General features: G+C 38.3%; 1 protein-coding gene across 1 annotated transcript in view; it reads right to left on the bottom strand.

Annotated features, from left to right (window-relative positions):
* Positions 1-23,962, bottom strand: part of ptgs1 (prostaglandin-endoperoxide synthase 1) — a 42,855-nt gene that overhangs the window by 8,584 nt on the left and 10,309 nt on the right. The window contains exons 5-9 of the mRNA XM_067438060.1: positions 18,687-18,830; positions 18,292-18,473; positions 9,766-9,849; positions 4,394-4,640; positions 3,764-4,050 (exon numbers count right to left, since the gene is read on the bottom strand). Of these exons, the coding sequence (XP_067294161.1) occupies positions 3,764-4,050; positions 4,394-4,640; positions 9,766-9,849; positions 18,292-18,473; positions 18,687-18,830 (944 nt within the window). The remainder of the gene's footprint in view (positions 1-3,763; positions 4,051-4,393; positions 4,641-9,765; positions 9,850-18,291; positions 18,474-18,686; positions 18,831-23,962) is intronic.

Here is a 23,962-nt window from a genome sequence, read left to right as displayed (position 1 = left end):
ACATGAAAGTCCCTCAGGTCAATCGCTGCAAATCAATCCTGTGATCAAACACATCTAGAATGGAAGCTTGTGAATGGCCTAATTCAAGGCACACAGATCCAGGATTGGCCGTAACCCAACGCCTTTCTTGGGTACGATGAATTATAGGCTGTAAAACCCTGACTTCATCTCGGCTGGAAGGACAGGCTCTATTGCATCCTTCATCCATCGCTGCATGCAGGATAGGGGTGCCTTTGTTTGAGGCCACATTTGAAATGCTTTTAAGAGCTTTTTCCTGATGGACCTGCAGGGTAGCCATAGCATGTAGCCTGCAGGGTAGCCAACGGCACTGGGGCAGAACACAGCTGTGAAGCCACACCCAGGAACCAGGTTCCAATCGAAACCAATGGCAGTCTCAAGTTACATGACTATAACCGAGACAGACTAACACCGCAAGTTTGTGGGACTACTGAACCATCATGACTTTCCCCTTAGACTGCATCCAGGCACTTGGTCAATGCAGAATGGTATATATTTAATTAACTAAACAGAGGTTAAGCAAAGTTAAGCAAAGCAAAGCTTAACCCCTTGTTGCCACGGTGCTCATGGTTGTTTGTGGTTACACTTCCATAGCTTCATTCACCGTTTCTGATTCATTCATTCAATTTCCATTTGACTCATGCATGTGTGATTGTGTTAGTTTGGATTAGTTAGGTGTTTGTGGTTTAGTAAAATAAAACTTTTGCGCATATTCTTGTGAGTATTGAGTTCTGTGGTCACTGCTTGCAAATCAATGTGATTACAGCTACATGTTCTTGAGTAGCACTGTACCCAGTAAGAAAGAGTTATTTTTCTGTGGCCATGAAAAATATCCTTTCTGAGTTAATAGACGATTAATTCACCTAAAAATTTAAATTTTATGTGTATCTACTTACCCCTAGGCCCAGGGCATCCAAGATCCACAAATTAAGTAGAACACAAATGAAGATTTTTAACTCCAACCGTTGCTCATATAATGCATGTCAATGGAGTAATTCTATGAGAGCCACTATGAGAGTAAAAAACACAGACATACAAATCCCTGTGGCACGTTGCGACACATTGACGTCTTAAGACACTAAACGATTGGTTTGTGTGAGAAATCAAACAGTATTTATATAATTTTTTACCTCAAATATAACATTAGGTACAAAAGCCGCGACAGTGCCATCACTTCCGGCAAGTGAGGTCAAATGTAAACGGTCCAGGGCGTAAGTGATCTCTGGCGCGTATCTCTACGCCATTTTGTGTAATTTGACCTCACTTACAGGCAGTGATGCCGTGGGGATGGCTGATTTACATAGTAGAAGTCTTCACGGGTCCAAAAATTCGTACCCGAACCCGAAGAGACCCGCAATGTTCTACACAGAACCGACCCGGACTCGTCTATTATTTCTAAAACTGGACCCAGACCCGTGCAGATCTGAGAAATGCCAAAAATATAGTACCCGGAACCGACATGGACCCGTCTATTATTTGATAGCTGGAAACGAACCCGGCAGGAAGACACAGACCCGGCTGGACCTGATTGTCTCACATTACACAATAAACTGCTGTTAAGAAGTTAATAAACAAGCTGCGAAAAATAACCTAGTCTCAGTCAGCCTACCTAACGATATATAGGCTAGCTGTTGTCTCCCTTCCTTGTACCTTGATTGTGATGTACAATATTCCTCTGTAATTGTTCCAAGCATGCTTAATTCACTCATCATTTCAGCTGTAAAAGTCAACTTTATTTCACAGTGACGGATTTATGAGTTAACTCGCATAATAACTTTGACTGTTTGCCCTTTTGAACTAATAACTATTGCTCGTTCAGTGCCATGGCCGCTTACGTTAGCATTATTTATTTGCCATTATCTCTCTGAGCCGAGTCTGACTAGCAGAACTTTAAGATTAAACAAGACGGTTCATTCATATTATTTTTAAAGTCATTATGTCACTGCGGAAGCTCGGTTTGTCATAAGCCCCTTTCACACTGCACGTCGGACCCGCAATATTCCCGGAACATTGCCGGGTCGCCTTCTGTGTGAAAGCAACCACGTCCCGGGATTGATTACCGAATTCGACCCGGGTCGGGGACCTAGTAATATTGCGGTATTCGACCCAGGACGAGCGCTGTGTGAACAAAAGCCGAAACTAATGCCGCAACGTGTACGTAGTTATCGTGTGACTCCTAGAGCTTGTTTTTTCAATAATACAACCCTGCAGTGCCAGAAGAGCTCGTCTGTGTTTTAAACGCAGAGAGTGTTCGTAAACAAAAGAAACTAAAATTAAACAAGCAGAAATGTGTGCAAACTGGACACAACGCGAGACCACGGAGCTCCTTACTATCCGCGCTGAAGCTGAGATCGCTCGCCATTATACGTCACATCAGGATGTCACGTGTCAACTCGACCCGGGACCGTTAAGCGTTGTGTGTGAAAGCGCACATATTACGGTATTTCGCTGGCAGTGAGAATGGACCAAATCTAGCGGCCCGGGAACAAATGCCGGGTCGCATTATCCGTGTATTTGCCGGAATCGCAGTGTGAAAGGGGCTATAGAAACATTACACGCGCTTGAGCTTTATATGAGCTTTTTTATTTTTTACGCAATTTGAGCGCGCGTGAGAGAGAGAGAGAGAGAGAGAGAGAGAGAGAGAGAAAGAGAGAGAGCGCTTGTGTTTTTGTTGTTGTTGTGTATTTCTAAACCTCATTTCCCAGCTCACACTTTTCTTATCCTAATTTAGCAATTTGTAAGTTACACAAAACACAAAAGCCGTGCTGACTCTCACGGCCAAGTGTTCTCCGAGTCTGGTTTACGTATTACATACATAGGCTACAACGTTAACAGACCCGGGACCCAAAGTAATAGATTGGGACCCGACCCGGACCCGGCTGACCATTTAAAATATAGACCCGAACCCATACGGGTCTTGGGTGCCCCGTGAAGACCTCTAGTACATAATACACTTGGATGCCCTGGGGGTAAGCAGATAAACATCACATTTTCATTTTTGGGTGAACTATCACGTTAATACTAATTTTTTAGTTCAATTGTTAATAACTAATTGTTAATAATAATTGTTCAGAATACCAGGTGTTCGCTGGATGTTAATTGATTGTAATATTAATTCTGCTACATCAAGTTAAGTCTATTAATGGATCCAAATATTTAGTATAAAATATAATTATAATTAGTTATAATGAGTAAAAATTAATTATTCATATTTCCATTTTGAGCTAATTTGTTGCAGATAAGTGTGTGTGAGAAAATGACTCACACGAATCTCACATGAATATTTGAACTGTGAAGTACGTTGTGAAACTTGTTTTATAGAAGTGACGGTCCTCTATGCTTATACATTTATATTTTCCTTACAGACAGCTATCATTTTGCCTCAGAAGACATTGATTCATCACCTAGGGTCGTTTGGATTACCATCATGGTCGCATGTGCGGTTTTTGAAGCATCAACTTTGGAGCTCCCACCCACTTACATAGACTAACAGAGATGGATTATTTTTCTAAAAATAAAGAAATCTTGATTAATCTTCCATGTCCCTCTGCAATAAAACCCTCCAGACATGTTTCAATAGATGAGGGTGGTAAACACATTGAATATGACTAAAACAGACCTAAAAGTAGCCCAGACACAACCCAAGGGTCATTGCACTTCATTATGAAATTGTATCTTTGTTTTTCTTTTAGAACAGATGTTGAAGTGATTAAGTTGTCCCCCACAACCCTCATGGTGCCATTACCTGTCCTGCTGGTTGGGTTGAGAAGGCCTCAACCAACTTCTCCACCCCGTACTGGGTTAGGACAGAGGTGTTGAATATAAACTGAGAGTACTGAATCTCATCTCCATCGATGTGGAAGCTGTCAGGCATGAGCGGGTGCCAGTGGTAAAGCTGATTGAACTCCACAGCAATGCGATTCTGGTACTGGAACTGTGAGGTGAACAGCAGCGTGGGATCAAACCGGAGCTTCAGCAGGTAACCGCTCAGATGCTGCACATAGTCCTCGATCACAATACGAATGGTCTCGCCTTGAGTTTATTGAGTCAAAATTTTACAATAAATTAGTAAACACTAACATTATGTAAATAGTGTACCACAAAGGAAAACTGTGAGCACTCTTGAAAAACCTACAGTTGATGGAATACCATAGACGATATTCAGAGTTTGGAGAAAATGATCACATAATAGATTTGAATAATTAATATAATATAATAGTTGAAATTACACCAAGGTTGGGTTTAATTTACAGTGGAACTGGAATTTACAGTAAATGGTGCAAAACCATGACTGCAAAGTAGACAATTTTTAAATGTTATATACAAGTATTCTCCCATCACAATTAGTGTTGTATATATCTGAGGAAATCTTTACCTATAATAATGAGCCTGGCAGTCTGAAAAAGCTGCTCATCCTCCCAGGTTGGATGTTCTTCTTTCAGGATATCACACACACGGTTGTGCTCACGCAACCACAAGGTGGCGTACATACTGAGACCCGGCAGAAGTCCAAACACCTCTTGGCCAATGGCCATCTGCTGCTCCGGAGGGACAGAAGGCGGGTAGCTCATTTTGACCTGTGCGTCTAGCACTGTGGGGGGGAATATCTCACCATTGATAACCTACATCAGAGCCAAACAGAATAATTATGGTAAAACACAGATTTGTACTATGCAGAAAGTATTTTGAACAGTCACCACTGACAATTAAGGTTTTCACAAAATATTAAGCAGCACAACTGTTTTCAACATTGATAATAATATAATTGAAGCCTTGTTGAGCATAAGAGAATTGCAGAAAACCTCTCATGGTATGCTTACGCTACGCCTGAAGAGCGTACCTGGTAGTGTAAGCCTTTTGAACTGCAGAGGCACTTTCAACACCTTTTTCATAAATTGAATAAGGAAGGCGATCGGCCAAAACTTTACGTTATAACTTTTTAAAATGTGGATATTTTTATTACAAAAACGCATCGATTCACTTCAGAAGGCCTTTATTAACCCCCCAGAGCCGTATGGAGCACATTATTCGACAGACTCAAAATCAAAATTTGTACTTATTTGTAATGACCCCAAACCTTTGAAAACTTTCCAGAAATCAATTTAAAAGTTATTTTAATTAGTGAACTATATGCCCACACTAACCAACCAAGCACACTGCTACTAGACTAAACAAGTGTGCAGCATTGTAAATGACATCACTGAGGCTTAACAAAAACCACATGTTTAAACTATAATTCACACCCACTCTATGAGGTTATGCGGAAATACTTGCACATAGTTGTGAAATGAAGCAACTGGAAATCCACTGGGTCTCATGAGACACAAGAAGAAAGAATATGTACAATGGCAAGAAAAAGTGTGTGAACCATTTGCAGAATCTGTGAAAATTTGAATAATTGTAACAAATTAAGAGTGATCATACTAAATGCATTTTTTTTTTTTTTTTTTTTGTGGTACTGCTCCAGAAGGAAACACGATTTAATTAAGAGCCGGGGGTTGAAAACGTTTTAAATTTGAAGATCAAGGTAAATTGTACTTCATTTGTCTTCCAGGAATGCAAGTATCTTCTTTTGCTTCCGAAAGGCAGTACTAAATGAAAAAACAAAAAGATATTTAACCAAAATAAGAAAAATGTGGGCAAAATCATACAGTCCCTTAGCCTGACAAGCCAGACCCACATCAAGATGTTTGGTCTGGAAACTCACCATTGCCAGGGCTTAATCCGAGAGGCGGGATAAACGGTTGTCTTTCAAACTCCCTCTGCACGTAATTGGATAACACTACAACCAACCAGAGCAACATGAAGCAGAGCTAGTTGAAGCTAGTAAACATGTGAAGATTAAACTTTCGCCGTATCCGGTCAGCAAATCTCTGAACACATCTTCCCTTTTTAAGAATGACTTCAGTGCCATTCCTTGTTCTTTTCTCAGAGAAAAGCTTAACTCCAAGTTAGGGCTGTGCAATATATAGAAATTATCAAAATATCGCAAATGTACAGATCGCAATATGCATATCGCAATGGCTCACAATATGTGAATAATTTTAATAGGCTACTTCAACATTGTGAAAAGTGTACGCTTAGGTCACACATTGTGCTGAGAATAGACTGGGCACATTACTGTTATTTATGTGACTTGCTTGACGTTAAGAAGAGTTATTAAACACAATAACTTGTAGTCTCGCACTGTTTGACACACGCACACCGAAACGTGAACAATTTGTGACACAAATGTTTGCTAAAACACTGCCGGTCACTTTCAGAAGTTGTAGCGATGCTTTCTTTTCCCAGAAAGAATGTGAATCACAAATGTATATAATTTTTTTTTATATATATATATATAATTCAAATAGATTTTACACACTAATTGCAATATCGTATCGCATATCGAATATCGCATTATTTAACAAGATATCGCATATCGCATTTTTCTTCAATATCGCACAGCACTACTCCAAGTCTGCCAGAGTCGCGGTCAAAGCTGATTCGAAAGGCCGCCGTTCGCCAGTTTCTGTGTTTACTAGAAGCACACAAGCGCAACTTGGCCGTCATTATGTTAAGCCCCGCCCACCGACTCTATACACGATGGGATTGGCCCGACCAGAGTTTGGTTTTTACAGCTCAGACGTGTATTGAGAATGAGGAGATGTCGTCACGACACCGCGCCCCGCCCCTTTCCGCCATTTTGGGAGGATGGTCCGCCAGGTATTGGATTCCGACAGAGACTGGAGAAGAGATATTCTTATGATAACCATGTACATAATTTTCCAAACTCAATGGAACATGAAGTTTTAATCCACCCCAGCCGATCTGAGAAAGCAGCTGCTGGTTAAAATATGCCGTTATTTCACCACAGGATGTCAGTCATCATCTTACTATAGTGCTGCGATGCTGGAGTGAGTTGACATCTGATGAACCTGATGAACACGATCCTTTATTTATTTGTATTACACATTTTGAAAACTATTCTGTCATTTTTCATTGTCAATCATTTTTTTCTATGTAATTTACATGTTAATACCAAAATGATTAATATTCAAAGTAACTTAGGCCTATAGCTAGTTGACTGTCATTTCCCTCTAACGTTACATGTACGAGACTGGACTAAAGGCACCAGCGCACACAAGCGTTCCTTTTTTATTAGTTTATGAACTCTAAATTCATTTAATGTAAACTTGTCATCAGGTATAAAATATGGTCAGTATGAGAAAAACACTGTTAATGAGAGGACGAGCACTAGACTATTGCAGGATAGTGGGGAGAATGAGATATATTTATTTAATATTTAGAATGCACAAAAAAATATATAGAAACATTTCAGGAACGTGCAAGGTAGTAAGTTAAAGCGTCTAAAGTTAGGTCTCTGTTCCATTCTGCTGCAGGCAGCTCGTATGGATTGACGTTTTTGATATCATCCAGCTCCTCTAAATACCTCTGCCTGGTGCTGGTGGCAATTTCTCCCTGTAGTTAAAATTTCTCAGTTTAAATGTAAGGCTGGAAAAACCTAGTAGATGCTGGAATGTCTAATCACTTTGAGAAAACAAAGGAAATTAGCATCTGAACTCATTCATACAGTTAGCGATTCTGTCCGAGACGACATCACACTGAGTGAACCATCTATGAATGACTCTAATTTACATGCCTTTCCTTTCACATGAAACTTCCCCCAAACTCCTGCTGCCCCTCATATTGAGATCACCTGAAATGCACCAGAAATCTCTTTGTTACAATGTCAATCCTCACGATACAGTATTATATGTGTTTGATATCATTTGAAATGTCTCAGTGCGACTGGTACAAATATCTCTACTCCACAGAAGTAAACTAGAACATCCTAAACGTTTTAAGAGTTTAAAGATATCTTTCCTTGGTGTATGGTGGGTGTGGCTTTCAGCCATTTGGCCTCTTTTCTAATCAAGTCTATAGGACTTGATCAATGCAAATTCCTATTGTGAACTGGTGTTTCCATTTGAAAGAGTTTCAAATGGTTCTGGGTAGGTATCTGGTTCTGGGTATTTAAGGAAATGTTGCAAAGAGCTCAGGGCTCGATTCTGTAGTCAGGTCAGCCCGTAATGCTGGATGTTTCAAGATAGCCAGCATTATTTAGTTAGAAGTCAGAAGTCAGGTATACATTTCATTCTTTACTTCAGAGTATTTGATGTTATATGGATTGGGCTACAATTGAATTGATTATGTAATTGGCATTATACATTTACCTGACTGTTAATAAATTGTTACACTTTGATTGATTCTTTCTGACTTGCTCTGGAATTATTCAGGTTACGAACAGACATAATTTCAACAAAGGGTTAAACGGAATAATTAAATGTGTACTTAAACTATTAAATATAAATGACCAAATAACCAATTGGCATTCTAACCTAAATTCTAAATTATAATTAAATGGATTAACGAGGAATTGGAATAAAAATCCCCTTTTCCCCGCTGAAAAGACCGAACGCGTAGCGACCTTCACCCGCCGATCGTTAGCCTCCATTGGGACAATTTGGGCGGCCCTACAAAATGACGTGATAATTCTTCGAACCGTCTTTCCTGCTCCGATCTCTGTATCGCTCTTACAGTGTTGACCCTGGCAATCGATAGTGTCGGATCTCAAAATGGTGGACGGGCCCAAACACCGCCCAATTTGTCACGTGACAGCAAGCTACCATGACGTATGTCCTCATTCTCAATTGAGAGTTGCTAGACAGGAAGATTAGATTTGCAACCACCAGGGTGTGTATAGATTTCTAGGCTAATAGTCCCTGCTGGAGAGGGTTAAAATATGCAAAAGATGCTGAAAACCTAAAGAATTTGCAGGACCTGGAGAATTTTTCTGAAGAATGTTAGGCAGTTTAATTGGTCAGGACAAACAAGAGACTCAAGAACAGCATTCACAAAACAAAAGAAATCAATGGTTCATAAACTTTTGAACTGGGCCATTTTAATAATTTCAGCTATTTCTTTCTCTTATGGACATATGTAAACATTTTATGTAAAATAATTTATTCATTACAAAATAAAAAATAACATGCATGTTGTAGGATCTCTTATTTTGTTAAAATTATTAACATTTTCACAGATTCTGCAAGCAGTTCACATTTTATTACAACTGTATATATAAATTGTAAAACGTAAATATGATTCAGTGCAAACTGTTGTTTTTTATTGTCAAAGTATTAGGAGTTGTAAGTCATTTGAATCTGCAAAAAGGAACATATTTACTATATATATATATATATATATATATATATATATATATATATATATATATATATATATATATATATATATATATATATATATATACACACAAAAATAAAATAAATTCTGCTTGTGTTTCATGAATAAGCAATAAGCAGACTGACATTTTCTTAAAGGGATAGTTCATTCAAAAATGAAAATTCTGTCATCATTTACTCGCCCTCAAGTTGTTCCAAACCTGTATGAGTTTCTTTGTTCTGCTGAACACAAGAGAAGATTTTTTGAGGAATGTTTGTAACCAAGCAGATAGAGCAACCATTGACTACTATAGTATTTAGTACATATTACTTTCTGCTTGGTTACAAACATTCTTCAAAACTTCTTTTGTGCTCAGCAGATGAAAGAAATTCATACAGGTTTGGAACAACATGAGGGTGGGTAAATGATGATAGAATGGGTGAATCCTGGGTGAACTATCCCTTTAAAGACATGCTCAGCCTAGTATGAATGATGACTCCACAGCATGCCTGACGTGAACAGTACCTGGTACTTTAGTTTCCCATCTTTGTGCAGTCTGAGGTCCAGCTGGCGATCAAGAGTATCTCCATAAATGTGTCCAGCATCTACCTAGTTTTCAATATGCAATCAAACAGTACATATATTGTTATATTATATACACTGGTCAGAAAAGAAGCAAGAGTTGCAAGTAAGTGTTTTTGAAATACTCTTTATTTGCTGAATTGCTTAGTGTATTAATTACTAGAAGGAGGATATGTTTCGATTTTGCACTTATTTTTCTAATCATAATTTTACTATGCGAGCAATTTGCATTTGCACTTTAACCACGGCTGTTTGAAGAGCCCACATTTTGCGCTGTACGCAATTGTCAACTATTATCAACTGCTATTGCTGGCTTTTTGCACAAGTAGTGAGTAATAGTTTGGTTTCGATTTGAGTCATTGGAAGCCTGTTGCGCTGATTAATCTTTGGGATAATTATAAAAGCGTCCACAGCTGTTCTCACTCAAGTAGTGATTAGCGTGCATTTAATAAGCATGTCAGCGCTGGCTCTGTAGCATCAACGGGAGCGTTTAGCGGCCTCCAGACATGCGGTAAAGACATCTTCTTTTGACTCTACCTATGATCGACTCCACCGAAGAACGAACACTGAGAACGCACTTAAATTCTCTTTATCCTTCTCTCTTTTCTCACAATGGCCCTCATTTATCAAAAGTGCGTACACCAAATTTCCAGCGTACACCTTGCGCACACCCAAACCCATGGTGACTTTGAGATTTATCAATATGGACGTTGGCGTACGGCACGCTCAAATCCTATGCCAGCTCAGGAGGTGGTGTACGCACATTTTGAGTTAGTGCGAAAATGCGCAGAAAAACAATTCCTAACACCACAAAACGCACTGACAAAGATATGCTATATTATGACCCACTGTAAACAACAACAACAACAACAACATAGTAATTATAAATTTCAGTGTTTATTTTTGTGCAACGCAGACTTCAATGTTTAATTTGTGTGACTATAGGCTACCAAAGCATTTGATGTATTCCTCCAGTTGCGAGCCTGTACAGCAGCTGCGCACGGACTGGGACTGAATAATTCAGGCTGATAAAATAATAAAAAATTACATTCTTCTTCTTTTAAATACTACTAATAATAATAAAATAAATAATAATGGCATTCTTCTTTTAAATAACAATAAGCGTCATTAATAATAAAAATCATTATAATAATAAAAAGAATCCTACAAATTGTCATGCAATTATTATGTGAATGAATGGTAGGCTACTCCACATCATCATCATATCGTACACCACAATACATGTGCTGTGATACGAAATTAAATGCTAATTGTTTCAAAACATGTGCTGTAATGCATTGTGATAGGTAATTTATCACCCAAACAGCTATTTAAACTGCTGGAGTGCGCTTCTCAACCCTCACACTATTAACAGTACTCGTAATTTGGGTCCATATTTTGTTTTTGTGGGTGCCTTTAATCCCACTCTTTAAACTCCCAAATAAAAATGTTTAGTTTTTTTCCCCTTCTCTGGTGATGGTCTTGATGGGCGCGTTCGTCTCAATCATCTCACTAGTTCAGTAGTCAGGGCACTGATCAGGGAGTCAGCCCATTGACTTGTCCTAATCAGTGCCCTGACTAGTGGACTAGTAAGATGATTGAGACGCGCCCGATCTCCATGTCGGAGAAGTTTCGCTTCTTTGCCGTCTTCCGTGTGTCCATGGCGTAAAATGAGGGCGTGGGGGAGGCGGAGACTTGAATATATAGGGGCGTTATTCTAATGATGATCGTTTTCAGCCGCGGCATTTATCAGGGCAGGTATTGCGTACACCTGGATTGCAGAGGTGCGCACAGTTTCATAAATCAGGCGGTGAGAGGAGTGAAAGCATAATCTTACGCCAACATATACGCCCGTTTCTACGCAAGATTGATAAATGAGGGCCAATGTGCTTTCAATACATACCCACTATCTCTAAACCACCCTCCACTATCACACGCAGCGCAACACTGCTAATCTGCGTCCTATTCCTTCCTCTACTAATATTACTCCCTCCTTTTCTCTGGGTCTATGGAATAGACAGTCAGCTGTAAACAAAGCTGACTTCATTCCAGCCTTTGCCACTCAATCCACTCTGAATATCTTGGCCTTGATTGAGACCTGGATCCGTCCAGAAGTCTCAGCAACCCCTGCTTCTCTCTCTAAAAACTTGGAGACAGGTTTTCTCATCACAAACAATTTAAAATACTCAACCCACACCTCTCTATGCAATAAACTCATTTAAATATCATGCTATTACAGTTCATTTACCGCCCTCCAGGTCAATTGGGCACCTTTGTTGAGGAACTAGATGTGCTGCTATCCTCATTCCCAGAGAATGGCAGCCCACTTGTAATCCTTGGAGATTTCAACATCCACCTGGACAAACCGTATGCTACGGATTTTCACTTCCTTATATCCTCATTCAATCTCAAACTCCTTATCACCTCACACACCCGCAAATCTGGCAACCAACTTGACCTCATCTACATATGCAACTGCACTACAGAAAACATTTTGGTCAAACCCTTACACTTCTCTGATCATTATCATCGTGCACCTCCACTTCCTCTACCAGATAGTTTCAGACAAAACCTGCATTCTCTTTCTCCCTCTCATCTGTCCTCCGCTGTGTCATCCTCTCTTCCATCACCCACACAATTTTCCTCTATGGATGTCAACCGCACAGCAACAGACACTTTGTCCTATTTTAACTTCTTGTCTAGATGATAGTATCTGCCCTCTATCTTCTAGGCCAGCACGCTCTACTCCCTCTAAATGGCGAAAAACAAACGACCCATCTGACCTGAGTAAGTATCAATCTCTACTGTCTTCCTTATCAAATGATGTCAATGCAGGTAAATCCACAAATTTCCAGAACAAAATCAACAGCACACGCAGACTTTCTCCTCTGTTCCCCTCTACCACCTCCCACCACCTCCCCATCTACAGACGATCTTGCCCATTTTTTCACAGATAAAACCACAATCATCAGCAGTCAGTTCCCAGCTCCACACACACATGATTTTAAATCAGCCACATCCACAGCCAAACATATTCTCTCCTCCTTCTCTACACTCACTGAGGCAGAAGTATCTAAACTTCTCTCCAGCCATCCCACTTGCCCTCTAGATCCCATCCCCTCACACCTTCTACAAGTCATCTCCCCACACTATTTCCAGCACTCAAACCCATTATCAACACATCTCTCTGCACCGGCATCTTCCCTACCACATTCAAGCAGGCTCGGGTAACCCCACTGCTTAAAAAACCCAAATTAGACACATCACTTGTAGAGAACTACAGATCTGTTTCTCTCCTACCATTCATAGCGAAAACACATGAACAAGTTTTTTTTAGCCGGCTTTCATCTTTCCTCTCACAGTCTAATCAACTGGACGTAAACCAGTCAGGTTTCATAAAGGGCCACTCAACTGAGACAACATTATTGTCAGTTACTGAAGCCCTGTGGATAGCAAAAGCTGCTTCCAAATCATCAGTCCTCATCCTCCTTGATCTATCTGCTGCCTTTGACACTGTGAATCATCAGATTCTTCTGTCCACCCTCTGATCACTGGGCATCACAGGGACTCCACTCCACTGGTTTGAGTCCTATCTCACAGGTAGGTCTTTCCAGATTGCCTGGAGAAGAGAAGTATCCAAAGCACATCAACTAACCACAGGGGTTCCTCAGGGCTCAGTGCTTGGACCTCTTCTCTTCTCCATTTACACAACATCATCGGGACCCATCATTCAGGCACATGGCCTCTGATATCATTATGCTGATGACACACAACTCTACCTCTCATTTCAACCAGATGACCCCACAGTACATGCACGAATCTCAAGCTGTCTGGCAGATATCTCTGCATGGATGAAAAAACAACATGACCTGCAGCTCAACTTAGCAGGGAAGACTGAGCTGCTTGTCTTCCCTGCTAATCCGACCCTACAACACGACTTCACCATCCAGCTAGGTTCATCTTTGATTACCCCTTCAAGATCGGTCAGAAACCTTGGAGTAATCTTTGATGACCAGCTGTCCTTTAAAGACCACATCTCAAAGACAGCTCGGTCATGCAGGTTTGCGTTGCACAACATCAGGAAAATCACATCATTCCTTATGGAGCATGCAACACAGCTTCTTGTCCAAGCCCTGGTAATTTCTAGACTTGACTATTGCAATGCGCTTCTGGCTGGACTTCCATCATGTGCAATCAAAACCGCTGCAAATGATCCAGAACGTTGCGACACGTCTCGTCTTCAATGAGCCAAAAATGGCTCATGTCACACCTCTATTCATCTTTCTGCATTGGCTACCACTCGCTGCCTGCCCGCATCAAATTCAAAGCTCTGACTCTTGCTTATGGATCCCCCACAAGCTCCGCACCCGCATACGTCGACTCGCTCCTACGAGTCTACACCCCCACTAGAAGCCTTCGCTCAGCTAACGAGCAGAGGCTTGTAGTACCATCACAGAGAGTCATGAAATCCCTCTCCAGAACTTTTTCATTCATTGTTCCTGTCTGGTGGAATGATCTTCCGTCCTCCATACGCATGACAGAATAAATCACTTCATTCAAAAGACAGGTAAAATCTCGTCTCTTCCATGAGAACTTAATCTTATCATACATTTTTTTTTAAACTATTCCTCCGCTACTTTTTCTCTTTTTCCCTCCCCTTTTTGCTACTCTAAGTATATACATCTGTGTTTTTAGGGCAATTCTTTGCCTCATCATGACAGATCGCTTCCTGTACTCTGGATAAAAGCATCTGCTAAATGCATAAATGTAAATGTAAATGTGTGGAGCACGTTATTCGACAGACAGATGCAAATTTTATGGATTTCAAAAAGAGAGCAACAACTACTGCTATTATAAAGCTTGGATTAGCCAGGACTTTTTAAATATAACTCTGATTGTTCTTGCCTGGAAGAAGAATGTCATATACACCAAGGATGACATGAGGGTGGGTAAATCATGGGCTAATTTTCATTTTGGGTCAACTATCCCTTTAACAGACATGGACTTAGTGGGTCTCGTTCACTAAGCATATGTACACACAAATTTGTGCGTGAAATGTGCGTACGAATTTTAAGAACAAATCACGATTCAAAGATTTCGTAATAATTGTTTTTCTAAATTTACGAAAAATATAGAAACAACTGAAACTACACATACACAAACAAAACTTATTTTGTATGGCTTTATAGTCTTGTTAAAAAGTTACTTTTCGTCTTAACATGACTATAATTACATTAAAGTAGCCTATATTGTATTAATTGTATTATATAATCCATATATAAAATTATATAATGAAATTATCAAATAACACAATTTTATTTACAGTTAGAGTACGAAAAGCTGGGTTATAGCTTCAACTGCGAGGTTTCTCTGAATAATGCAGATTTACGCATATGTACAGCTGGCTAATGAGAGCTCTGTAATCTGGCGGGTCTTTATAAAAGGTTTTTATTGTGAGAACTGTGGTGAAAGGCTGTAGGGAAAGTTTTGTGTGCGTAAAAAGCCCTTATATGTTGATGGTTTGGGCGTGTTAAATGCAACTAACCTGAAACTTGTGCATTTAGAATACTCCAAATTCACTAACATTAGAACGAGGTTAAAAAACTAATTTATGTGTGTACGAATGTTTTGTGAATCAGGCGGAGATTTTATGTGAGAAGTCCTCCTGTGTGTACAAATAAGAAGAATAACTCAATTAATAGTAAATGAGACCCAGTGTCTAAGATAAATAACTTATTGTCTCTTTTTCATTTACTTGAAGAAAAAAAACAGCATCCATTTTTTTTCTTTCCCCCATTATATCATAGTTTATGTGTAGGTATGCTTATATACTATTATTTATACATCTATGTATTTTTGTATGTAGGTACATGGGTATATATTGTTATTTATGTGTGTATATGTTTTTGTGCATGGGTATGTTTGTGTGTATGTGTAAATATATATATATATATATATATATATATGGATGTACAGTACAGGCCACAAGTTTGGACACATTACTATTTGTAATGTTTTTGAAAGAAGTTTCTTCTGCTCATCAAGCCTTTGGAGATTATTACATTACATTTATTTGATCAAAAATACAGAAAAAAAATGTAATATTGTGATGGTTTTCAATTTATTATACTTTAAATTATCATTTATTTCTGTGATGCAAAGCTGAATTTTCAGTCTTCAGTGTCACATGATCCTTCAGAAATCATTCTAATATGATGATTAATTTTCAAAGTTGGAAACTTTGCTTAGCTTAAGATTTTTTTATAACCTGTGATACTTTTTTATAATACTTTGATAAATAAAAAGTAAAAAAAAAAAAAAAAAAAAATGTTTTAAAAATAGAAATCTTTTGTAACAACAATATACACGTACTGGTCAGTAATCTGGGCTCAGTCTTTTTTTCCGAAATAAATCAATAATTTTATTCAGCAAGTATGTGTTAAATTGATAAAAAATGATTTATATTATTTGAAAATATGTTTTTATTTTGAATAAATGCAGTTCTTTTGAACCTTTTCTTCATCAAATATAATAGGCAGCAGAACTGTTTCCAACACTCATAATAAATCAGAATATGAGAATGATTTCTGAAGGATCGTGTGATAGACTGGATGTCACATGTGGCACTGAAGACTGGAGTAACGATCCTGAAAAATCAGCTTTGCATCACAGAAATAAATGATAATTTAAAGCAGGGCTATTCAAATCTTACTCTGGAGGGCCAATGCAATGCAGAGTTTAGCTCCAACCCTGATCAAACACACCCACCTGTGATTTTCTAATGATCCTGGAGACATTGATGAGCATGTTCAGGTGTGCTTGATTAAGGTTGGAGCTAAACTCTGCACTGCATTGGCCCTCCAGGATAAGATTTAAATAGCCCGGATTTAAAGTATAATAAATTGAAAACCGAATATTTTAAATTGTAATAATATATCACAATATTTTAAAATCTGTATTTTTGATCAAATAAATGCGGGCTTGATGAGCAGAAAAAACTTATTTCAAAAACATTACAAATAGTAATGTGTCCAAACTTTTGGCCTGTACTGTATGTATATATATTTATAATTTTTTTATATACATTTTAATATATATGTATAAAAATGTATATATTATATAGTATAGGGTTTATGCATTTGTTTTCTTTTCCCCTTTTTTTTGTCCCCCTCTTCTGCCTCTCCTTCTCCCCACTCCTTAACAAGAGGTTATAGATCATCCCTTGTGTGGATGTCTGTGCGTGTTCCGGGGGAAAATGGGCCGGCCATGCAGGTGCGGGCCTAGCTATGGGGTCCTTACTCGCTCAGCTCTTACTGAGGTACACCTGTATAGATAAGGGTCACCATGACCACTTTTGTGACCCCCTCCCCCCTCCTCCATATGGTTTTCTTCCACTCCCCCAAAGGAAATGAGGGGGGAACATCAAGTCCTGCATAAAAGGATACAAATTCTTAAGGTATACTCACACTAGGGATAGTTGCCTTGTACCGTGCCCGAGCGTGATTGTCCCCCTCCCCCGCTGACCCGCACTCACACATGCACTTAATGTGCAGGGTCCGCATTTTCTTAAATGCTTGCTCACGTCATTCATGATGCAACTATTTTTTTTGAAGAAGATCAGAAGAAAAGTGCTTTCACTAATAGACTGCCTAATTATGCCACACAGCAATTTTCACATGACTACATTGCACATATCTGAAGATTATTACGGAGGCAGCTGACTTTGATGGAGGAATTTATAGCTTTACTCACAAACTACAAATCATTTTCATAAATAAGGTTAGAACCAGGCCCGTTATGTACCTAAATATACTTGATTTAAACAAGAAAGTGTCTCCAAGTAGTAATAATTTGGTGTTTGCTGTTGTAATGATGACAGTAGTGCAGAGCTTTTCTGTGCTCTGGCACGGATAGTGCTTACACTGCATGTGACCTGCGCTCTGGCTCACCTCTTCCAAGCTTGGGGGGTGGGAGAAAAGGAGCGAGAGAAAAAAAGAAAGAAAAAAACTCTAAGCAACATTGGGTATCCTGTGCTGCGGTTTGGTGAAGACTGTGTGCTGTTCTGCCCCTTGAGATGCACGGTTAGACACAATATAAAATTGGGTAATAATACTAACATTGATATTGTTACTGGGTGGGAAGTGGGAGAGGAATGGAGGGGGGGTAAAATTGGTAAATTACTGGAAACCCTTTAAAATAACATTCTAAAGTAATTAACTAAAGACATTCTAATTACAAAATCTTTCTTTTCACTACCATTTTTGTTTATTTGTTTCTTAGTTTTTTTCTTGTTCGTTTTGTTTCTTTTTCATCTCTCATTATATTGCTGTTTGCCTAGAGTGTTTTGTTATTACTTCTCAATGTCTGTAATGCGTTTCATGTAAAAAAATAATAAAAAAAACAGCATCCACATAGGTAAAGCTAACAAACACTTTATTTGATAAGTTTTAGGAGATAATTGTGACTCACCCCGTGACCCAGACCTTTTGTAAACCCGAGTCCCACACGGTTGTGAGTCCTGAAAAACTGGTGCGTGAAGTGCTGAGCGAAAAAGGCGAACATTAAATTTGTTCCCTGAGGGTCTGGTCTGAATTTCCGTCTTTGCATGAACTTCTCTACAAGAAGCTTGGGGTCTGGAAGCTTCATTTTTCCTGAGAGACATATTGGAATGCTTTTACTACAGCCTCAGAAGACAAAGGCATTTCTGTTGACTTTATTATAGTGATATGCTTGCCTTACAGCATTTTAATATTGCTTGTTATGAGGAAAAAATAAATACATTTTCATATCATGTCATGTGTTCTTCAGAGGAATGAGGCAGGCTACAGTGATCTGGATTAGACTTGCATGACCGAGCCTCTTACCTTTGGTTCCCATTGGTGTGGGGCAGTCCTGAGGAACTGGAGGCAAAATTCTTGTGTAATAGGTGGTGTTGGAATACGCCTCCCAGTTCAAGTAGGTATATTTGGAATTGTATGTCGGGGGACTTGGGATTAAGTTGGCTCTTACTGTGATGAGAGAGAATATTTAAAACCATCATCAAACAAAATGTTTACCTAGAAAAACACAAAACAAGTGATACAACAAGCCTGCCACTGCAGTTGACCACTACACAAAACCTTTTGCTACTATTTAAAGGTTATTTTCTCTGGTTGAAATCCAACAACCTAAAAAAAAAATTAAAGGTGGGGTAGGCAATTTTAGAGAGGCTAGAAATAGCAAACCAACTTTGAAAGCATGAAATCCCCCCTCCCTTCAGAGCCCTCTCCAAAGCCATGCCTTCTTCATAATACATCAGCAGAGCAGAAAGACGCCATTAAATTACCTCATGTCTCAAAGCACATAATATTACAATAATAATGAACGTGAACAACTTACAGAGCTTTGACATGTACCACCTGACTGCTGCAGATTCATTTTGGCGTTGATAATGCAATTGAAAAGCATGAATGCGAGTCTGAGAGCGTGCACAGCTTTGACTAGAAAGTTACGGGTTGCCATCTCGTAATTCCTGTTACGAAATGGTGTGTGAATGCTTATATAAGCTTGCGAATTTTTTTTTCAGGAGGAACAGTAAAAGGCGGCTGCTTTTTGTTTTTGGCGCTCGATGACTGTGTGTTTACCACTGTGCAAAGCCATAGCAACAGCAATACAGCTGTGGTTCACAAAGCGTGGAGTGTAGGAACTGCAAGGAAGCATGTGAGGCTGTTTAAATGATAGTTTGAAATTTCTGTCTGTTTTCAATGTACATTGTAACAATGAAACTAAAGAAGCAAAAAAAGAGGCCACACTATGTAATATGCTTCATAAAAAGGATTACTTTTAAACGACCCAAAAGAACATTTCAAAATAATGTCTCTCTCTGTGACTGAGAGAGTAGGCCACACTTTACTCACACTTCCTTTGGCTGTGAGTTTGAGGTCTGAGAATCTTCACAACCAGCTTTCAACATTGTCTTCGCAGCTGATATGACTGACCTGCCCTTCTTTGAAACCTTATCACATCGGTTCCTTTTTAAAAAATACTGGAAGGCATATTTTACCCACCTTTACTTCAGCTTTGAAATTAGCAGGTTAAAATGCATCATATTTTGCCTGAGAAACTACAGTTTAACCTAAGATAAATTATTTTATCTTCAAAATTTTAAATAATAAATAAATACAAATACTGTAGTTTTGGTCAATAGCATATCTGTTTTTTCTTTATCTTTATTTTTAAAAAGTGTTACAACCATCCCCCTAAATACAACCAATGACAGTTTCTTTGAAATCATTTTACAGAATGCCAGTAAAAGAAAGAAAGGCAGATAGAGCTGTGCCTGCTAGTGTTTTTAAAAAGGAACTGATAATGTTTCAAATAATGTCATATCATTCACTTTATTTGCAATGAAAATGTTGAAAGCCAGTGGTGAATATTCTCAGACCTCAAACTCAAAGTTAAAGGAAGTGTGGGTAAAGTGTGGCCTATGCAGTCTTTAGGCCTACCAAGTCTGCACTCCAGGGTTTTGTCACCAGTGTTACTCTGATAATCATGTCTTCACAGAGGTCTGAATTGGTGCACATTCTAGTAATCAAATGTGGGTAAGTTGTCTAAAAGTTTGAGCACTCTAGCTAAAAATTCAGTGAGTAATAGATACCCATACCCGGTCTCTCTATATAGATTTTGTATTTTGTTATTATAAAAATAGGACCCACTTTATATAAAGTGTATTTGACTACTTTGTACTAACATTTAAATTAATAATTTGATACAATGCAATTATTGTGTACCACCAAACCTTACCCTTATTCCAGTAAAATTGTTATTACATTACAGTACATTATAACAAATATATTTTTTTACATCATTACACAGTAGTTAAAGACACCTTATAAAAATAGAGAAGAAATAAAGTGAAAAGAAAATAATGTTTTTTATTTTTTCTCAGCAGTCGTTCAATAAAAATTGCTGCTAATATTGGGGGTTATATGGAGGCAAGTTAAACTTTTACTACTTTAAAGAATCAACAAAAAAATTGAGCAACACCACTATGCAGGTAGACTTATGCTGAGTTAACTTGCTTTCCATAACACTTTCCTGGAACAATTCTTCCGGATATTCAGTAACTTGGCTCACACAAGAATTTTTTTTTTGTGCCAACAGCAGTATGAAGAACATGAGGAATTTGAGGGCCTCTTGCAGAGTACATAAGCGTTGCCATGGCATCAGGTGGCTGGACTGATTGAAATGAGTGCAGAAGTAAATTATCCTCCTCTGACCCTTGTGTATCTTGTCACCATATTTACATTATATAAAGCTTAACTGAGTTTAATGTCTGTACAGGAAACCATTACAGAGCAACCAACTGGCAGGAAATGATAAAAAGGGGCTGCACGTTAGAAAAGGGGCCACTCAAAACAGAATGGTGGCTGTGTAAATAAGGGAAGGATAGAATGAAACTCCCTTTACAAGAAAATAATTACAACCAAGCCAAATGAATGTACACTCTGCCATTTTATCTGGCAACAACGACACAATTAAATCACAATTATCAAGTCCTGCTCAGATACACCGACATCTGAACTACATCCAAGCCATTTAGATTATGACAGTTGTGCCAAAGCAAAGAAAAAAGACAACATCTACTCTTCAAGCATTTCTGTCTAAACTATACATGTGTGGTCTGGAAGTATTGTGGATACTCAGCCAAAGACTTTAATGTCTGTGTGCTGATAAACATTGATGTTTACACTCTATGAGTGAACTTATTTTCTTATCTTTTCCTAAAATAAAACTTGAAGACCAGCTTAAAGGCCCACTGAAAAAAAATTGAAGTTTTTTAGCTTTTAGTATGGCAATGTCAGCCTTAAAGTTGGCTGTTTCAAAAAAGGGGAGAAGCTGCTAAAAGCTGGAGCCGCTTCGGGGAAATGACATCAACACATTGAATAATGCAGTGCATTTCAAGGCACTTCAGGGATGGTACTCATCATTCTTTTTTTCTCCAAACATGTTTAGTGGAATTATGACCAAAAATTTCTATTTTGGTCTTATCTGACCACATGACTTTCTACCATGACTCCTCTGGATCATCCAAATGGTCATTGGCAAACTTAAGACAGGCCTGGACATGTGCTGGTTTAAGCAGGGGACCCTTCCGTGCCATGCATGATTTCAAACCATGACGTCTTAGTGTATTACCAATAGTAACCTTGGAAACGGTGGTCCCAGCTCTTTTCAGGTCATTGACCAGCTCCTCCCATGTAGCTCTGGGCTGATTTCTCACCTTTCTTAGGATCATTCAGACCCCACGAAGTGAGATCTTGCATGGAGCCCCAAGAAGTGTACCAATTCCACCGTGCAAAGGCAAAAGGCCTTAACTATGTTTTTGGTCGAAAATGAGTTATTGATATTTTTGGGACATTCAAGACCTCCTTTATCATGTGGATAAATATAGTTAGTCAATTCTGTTGTTTTTTCAAGAAAATTATGGATTGTCTTAACAGTAACTTCCAAAAGCCCAGGAGAAACCAAGGCAGAACACTGTAACAGCAGTTTTCATAATGCAGAATATTCACTTAGCGTGCCTGTCAGGCAGTCTGGGGCTGCCCACTGCACGAGTGTGTGTACTCGAATGCAGTGACAGCGTGCGATCACGCATACAATCAGTAGTAACAGTTCGCAATTATATCCATATATCCTACCTTTTCTTGTAAACCCGATAAAATCCATGGCAATGAACGTCATTGGAGATGTTTAATCCACAAGCATTCTGAGAATTATTCCTACTTGTCGTTCACATCAATCTAAAAGTTGTCCTTTTAGGCTAGGTGATTTTCATTCAAAGATGTAAAAGTAATTAAGCTATGTAGCTTATTGCATCATTTTTTGCTAGATAAAAACATTAAAAACATATTGCAATAAATAATTACTCTGTTTAGCCTATGAATGGGCAATTCGATCCAGTCAGCGCTGTCATTACGTAGAGCGTGATAGCCAAACTTAACCTTTGATTAACCAGCGGCACTATTTTCTATTTATCTTATTCCAATCTCATGCATTTTTACATGATTTGTTATTTGTTCTATTTTTTATATCTTTGCATTACAGGGAGTGCAGAATTATTAGGCAAGTTGTATTTTTGAGGATTAATTTTATTATTGAACAACAACCATGTTCTCAATGAACACAAAAAAACTCATTAATATCAAAGCTGAATATTTTTTGGAAGTTTTAGTTTTTAGTTTTTGCTATTTTAGGGGGATATCTGTGTGTGCAGGTGACTGTTACTGTGCATAATTATTAGGCAACTTAACAAAAATCAAATTTATACCCATTTCAATTATTTATTTTTACCAGTGAAACCAATAAAACATGTCAACATTCACAAATATACATATTCACCTTTTTTACAGCCTATTTACCGTTCATCTCATTGGAAAACCAATCATTGAAAATCATCGTCCCTGGTTGAATTTTTATTTTTAATTTCTGCAATTTACACCTATATAAACTTTAAAAAATGCCAGACGTTCACCCATGGAAAGGGTCAGAAGATACATTTTCCATTATGGGGCTCCTTGCAATTGATTTCCAGGATCATTTAAGTGCAATTTTAATGATTACCTGTGGTGTCATTTGTCAAGTACTTAAATTTAACCAATTAATAATTGGAAACAGTAATACTACTGTTATCAATAAAATGTTATCATTAACAAAAGCCATCTTTACACTGCAAAGGTGTAACAGAAGCTGCATCTGAAATAGCATGTTTATTTACACAGACTGTTTAATGTTACTCAAATGATACAATTAATTAACTCTTTACAGAGTAATTATTGTCAGGTAATGCTTTTGATATTGTAATAATAATTATTAATGTTGTCGATTAATAGATACATAAAATGTTTTTGTGTTTGGGGAAACCTATATTAGTAGGCCTATATTCTGACTACTCAGATAAAGGAATCTTACAACCATTTACAAATTATTTTAATGCTTTTTATGGATAAAAAAATTCATATGATCTTACCAGCATGATGAATAAAATATATTAACCAGAATAAACTAACGTTATACAGAAAGGGAGCAGAGAATGTGACCGATTGTGAGTCTATCCATAACTTCTAGCGCAAGTTTAACCGCTCTTACAAAAACTCCCGTT

This window comes from Pseudorasbora parva, chromosome 3 (genome assembly GCF_024679245.1).
Source record: "Pseudorasbora parva isolate DD20220531a chromosome 3, ASM2467924v1, whole genome shotgun sequence".
In the NCBI taxonomy this organism is placed as follows: domain Eukaryota; kingdom Metazoa; phylum Chordata; class Actinopteri; order Cypriniformes; family Gobionidae; genus Pseudorasbora; species Pseudorasbora parva.
This window is presented reverse-complemented; position numbering and strand designations above follow the sequence as displayed.